Genomic DNA, 5,269 nt, shown 5'->3' on the forward strand with positions numbered 1-5,269 from the left:
GTTGAGAGTAAGTTGAGCAGTTATCGCGTGATGGTTCGAATTTTTATTGAGTGTCGATCAACTTACATAGTTTTTTGCTTATATCATCCAACTTAATGCTTGATCTCGGATGCACATTGAAGTGAGACGTTGCCACACCCTGGACAACTTTCTGTGCAGCTTTAGAGTCGACGAGTCTCGCATCAATATGGCCATTGTCTAGCTCTTTCATGAAAAGGTTCTACAAATTAATATTTTACACTATTATATCTTTCCACACAGAATTACATATTGATGTTCAAGATGGACAGCCTGACCAGACTGTTGTATGTAGAACTGAACCAAATATTTGGAGAGCATAGCAGCATCTTCCTTTCCTTTTTAAGATTCATTTATGAACGGCACATCAAACAACATCAAGCTCCAAAAAGGCCTTCCAATCTTCGCAATATTTCACCGCATCTTTTGCAAACTGCTCATCTCTCCTAAAATCGAATACAAAGTCTGCGTCCAACATCCTCTCTGTATGCTTAATTCCATAGCTAGTAATATCAGTCTCAAAATAATCTGAAGAGGCTGGATACATGATCTTGATCGAGCTTGTCTGGCCATAGTAGCAACGACCTGTCGCCAAAAACAGTGATGTATTCAAACCAAAATGTTTCTCGGATGAGCTAAAGTACAAGAACAGTGATGTATTCAAGTAGGTAAAATACAAGAACCTAATTATAGCGCATGCTCTAGACGATGGTGTAAAGTGGGCATCCGGGGTGTATGCAAAATATGATAACCAAAGTGAGTACATAAGATGGAAGGTGGGTGGAGTTCATTGAGAGGACAAGTACACATCAATGATATACATATATCGCTAGGTAAAATCCTAGAGAAAAACACACAGACTGTGCTTCTTTTCATTGAAAGGAGAGGGTTACGTGCCTCCTAGGATCTAATGAATGTTCTTTATAAATATTATTGTGTTCGGATAGAGTGTTGTGTAAAAGGTTAATACCGATGTTGTCTAGCATAGTGTATGTGAACGATATTATGGTCATGGGTTTATGCCGACCCAAGAAGTACTGAAGCAGACAAGAGTTTTTTCAAGAACACATCACTACTTCATCTGTCTCTTTCTTTGCCCCAAGCTAGAATTAACAAATTCAATGTATTCTTGAAAAGTGAACAGATAATGCCAGTCAATTTTTTTAAAAAAATCGTAGGGTATATCACAATGTGCCATGAAGCAACCTAATTATTTAAATTAAACAAGTACCACATCAATGTTCTGCTAGCATGGTTTGCACTACATGGCTCGCCACGAGCTCAGGTCACTGCCTCACCGTGGGCGCACGTAGGGCTGCAAGCGGCGCCACATGCGGGATGGATTGGAGTCCGACTAGCACAATTTGAGTAGATGTGGAATGATGGCATGTACTACCTCAGTCCATAAAAGGATGTGCCAAATTTGTCTAAATTTAGATGTATCTATACACTAAAGGACGGCAGTAGTAGTATAATCAGCACTATGCAGGATCCCGCATCTGCAACCCTAGGTGCAAGGCATTATACAAACCGAAGGCAACAAAAGACTAGCCCATTCTGTGATTGGATGAAACAAACAAGCAGTATGAAAGTGATTGAAAGACAAAAAAAAGGCCTTAACGAAAAACATAAGGCTTTCAACAAAACAGAGGAGATCCTCTCTTTAATGTTTCAAACCAGAATGGCTGCTCATGCTACTAGAAAAAAATGATGACTTACCCATATCTGTCTGGCAAAGACGGATGCAGAAACTTGGTTTTGACTGATCACACGTCGAATTGAGTTCCGCGAAGAAAAGTTGGTTATCATCCCCTGATTCGGAAGCAGCTACAAAATTAACGTGGTAGGAATCCCTGTCTGAGTAGTATGATTCAACCACACCACATATAACAGTTGGCTCATATTTAGGTTCCTAAAACAAGCAGCAATGTCAAATGAAGCAGCTGGTAGAGAGAATCTAAGGAACATGCACTGATTGAGAGTGAATACGAAAAGCAAAAAACCATGTACCTGAGGATGCTCAGATGCATATTTCTTCAGCACTTGTGCAAGCTCGGAGCGAATGAATAACCTCATGTTCTTATACTCTGACCTCTTTATTAAAAGAGCGTCCTTAGCCACCTTGCACAGTTGAGCCTCCTTGGGAGGACGCAGAACTGCAGTTTCTGGGAGTTCCTTGGCCAGAATGAACCCTACTTGGCGAAGAGTTTCAGAGGAGTGTGTGCCATTGTTAATGCTCAGAAAGGGCCGCAGGTTAGCCAGCATGTGGGGCGTCAGGGACGAGATGAATGATCCTAGTGCAGCGTGTTGCGGGTGTTGAGCAGCTTCGGCAGCAGTATGAAACCCGTGCGGGGTGCTCATGTCTTGGGGCATGTGACAAGAATTGGAGCAGAGGTACTCCATGGCCTGCTGCATGGAGCAATCAGAGTTTGCTTTGACGAGGGCAATGAGGCCATTCAAGGAACGGACCTCCACGCGAAGCATGGAGAGGGTGTCAAGGATGTCATACGCTTGGCTCTCGCTGCCAGCGGACGGGAGTGGGAAGAACATACTGTGCCAAATGGAGTTGATAATGATGTTGGAAACCGGGTCCATGGGGCCGTAGCAGTGGCCAGCGAACAGGATGTAGCGCATGAGCCCGCGTAGAACATCGGAGGGCAGCATGGTGAACACTTTGAGGTAAAAGGTGTGGATCATGCCGTGGAGCCTCATCCTGAGAGACTCGGTGTATTCGCAGGCATCGCCGCAGCTCTTCAGACTCGTACGACCTTGAGATGCATTCTCCAACATGGTTGATATACTGCTGGATTGTTTGCCCCGCAGAGATGCGAAGCGGTTTCCGTGTCGCTCAACCATGATGGTGAACACGCCGAAATTATTCACGGAGCTGGTGGTGTGGATGAGTTTTCCTTCATCAGCGCTGAAGTCCCGACCATACACAACGACTCCTTTTCCGTGTGGCAGCAAGTTGAACTGGAAATCGAGAGAGGCAGTTTCCTGGTAGCGCAGCAACTGAATGACGGTGTCGACATCGTCAAGGGTCAGGTTCCGGCCACCCGGGCTGAGAAACGGGGCGGCGGCGAGGAGCTGATTCCGAGGCAGGGGCGACGTGTGGAGCCGCACCAGGACGTCAGGCGCATGGTGCCGTGCACAGGTTGCCGCACGCTTGAGGGCGGCCTGCGTCCTTTCGGATGCGGGGTCGGGAAGTCGAGGCTCAGCAGCAGCATATAGATCGTGCTCCACGAGCAGGACGGCGAGGGCAAGATCAGCGCGTCCCCAGTGGAGGTAGCGGGCGGCCTGCTCGTCGGTGAGGCAACCGAAGTAACTCACCAAGAATCGGACGAGAGAATGGCAGGATAATCTGCCAATACCGGACCAGATGTAGTCCGGCTGCACCGCGCCGGCCAGCCGCTTCTTCCGCTCGGGCGTCTTCCTCAGGTTGTACCGCCGGCTGTCGCGTGGTGGGAGGACGGAGATGGTGTTGAGGATGATGTTGGAAACGGGGTCCAGCAGGCCGACGCACATGCCGCCGCCGCTGCGCATGGCCGTAAGAAGTCTCTCGGTGCCCAGGTCGTCCGAGGGAAGCCGGTCGAACGCCTCCGCGTACAAGCGGTCGATGAGGTCCGCAAGAGCCTCGGTAATGGCGGTGCCTTCGAACATGGGGTTAGAGGCATCGTCGCATTTGCTGTGCAAGCACGAGAACAGGCCTCTGCGACTTCCCGGCGACTGAGGCTCCGGCATCAGCGGCAGATCTAGGGCGCGATTCGGTGGCGTACGAGAGGGAGACGATGGGGGACTTTTCTTTTCCTTTTTGCTTTTTTTTTCCTTTTTTTCTGAGCTGAGGAAACGATGATGGGTATCTTTTGCGATGGAACCGGTACGTCGTACGTCCACCAGTCAGAAAAAATCCCGATTGGTTTCATCTCGCTATATATATGAACCGGATCGAAACCTGTTCGCGTAGGACGCGTGTGCTTTGCTAACTTTCAGTCTTTGCCAAAAAAAAAAAACTTTCAGTCCGTACGTATCCTCTCAAAGGAATTTAGGACGCATCGAATAAAAAAGCATTCCCAGCCGCGTACTCTAAAGGCCTTTTTTTCAGCGTTGCCCGATACGGTGTCCGACGCCCCGAGCCCGTTTCCGTCCCACAGGGAACACTCCGGTCATGTCGAACACAAAGAAAAGCGAGGCGGGGAGTGGCGGGACCGACGCGTCAGCGGCACATTTAAGTTTGGACCTGACCGGCGCCTACCTCGCGACGGAAGTTATTCACGCGCAGTGACATACGACCAAAGCGTCGCAGCTTTGCCTTAATGGCGATGGAGGGGCAGGCGAGACGTCTCGTCGATGTTGCGTAGCCTCCACGTGTCGCCGGCGTTCGCATGCCACCGCGCGTTCCCGCGCATTCTTCCCGCCGATTCTGGACTCTTCCCGCGCTTTCTTCCCAACGCCGGCGTCTATAAAAGCCCCCCGGCTCAATGGCAGCCACAACAGCCGCCCGCACCCCTTTCTCCGCCACAAGCACATCCCTCGTCGCTCGAACACCACTGCGCAATGATGAACCGCCCCGGCGCCGGCCAGTTCCCTCCTCCACCGTCTCATCCACCACCGTCTCATCCACCACCACCTCCACCACCGGATTCATAGTTCGGCATCGACGCTGCCACCCAGGAAGAGTCGCGGCTGTGCCGGGCGAAGCTTTGGCGTGCAGAGTGGCGGCATCGGCGGGAGGCAATCGAGCAGCAGGCCCGTCAGCAGCGTGAGGCAGCGGCGGCGTCAGCAGCGGGAGACCCCGCAGCTGAGGAGAACGCGGCGTGGGAGGATGGGGCGCTGGCGGACACCATTGCGTTGTTCGATGTCGCCACGGCGGAAGAGGCGCGGCGGCGCCGGACGGAGGAGATGGCCTAGCGGTGGTGTCATGAGCGCCAGTGCCAGCGCATGGAGCGGGAGGTGCAATACCATGAATGGTGGGATGCGATCGAGCTGCGGCGGCGGGAGGCGATGGAGCGTCAGCAGCAGCAGGCGGCGGAGGAGCGTCATCAGCGGGAGGCGGCGCTGGCGGCAACGGAGGCGGCCTAGGGGGCGCGGGAGGATGTGTTGGCGGCGGAGGCCGACGCGTTAGCGGCGCAACAGGAGGCGCAAATGGAGGAGGAGGAGGAGGACGAGGATGTGGTGGAGGAGGAGGAGGAGGATGACGACGACGGCGACTTCGAGTGGTCCGACGATGACGGGCCGCACTCGGACGAGGCAG

General features: G+C 51.9%; 1 protein-coding gene across 1 annotated transcript; it reads right to left on the reverse strand.

Moving 5' to 3' along the window:
* Window positions 1-263: 263 nt before the first annotated feature.
* On the reverse strand, window positions 264-3,759 carry LOC127338981 (uncharacterized). The gene is made up of 3 exons (XM_051364901.2): window positions 2,029-3,759; window positions 1,738-1,930; window positions 264-603 (listed from the first exon to the last, which is right to left on the reverse strand). Exons 1-3 carry the CDS (start codon window positions 3,757-3,759, stop codon window positions 386-388), a joined length of 2,142 nt encoding a protein of 713 aa, XP_051220861.1. The 3' UTR covers window positions 264-385.
* Between the last annotated feature and the right edge of the window lie 1,510 nt (window positions 3,760-5,269).

Source organism: Lolium perenne, chromosome 3 (assembly GCF_019359855.2).
Source record: "Lolium perenne isolate Kyuss_39 chromosome 3, Kyuss_2.0, whole genome shotgun sequence".
Lineage (NCBI taxonomy): Eukaryota > Viridiplantae > Streptophyta > Magnoliopsida > Poales > Poaceae > Lolium > Lolium perenne.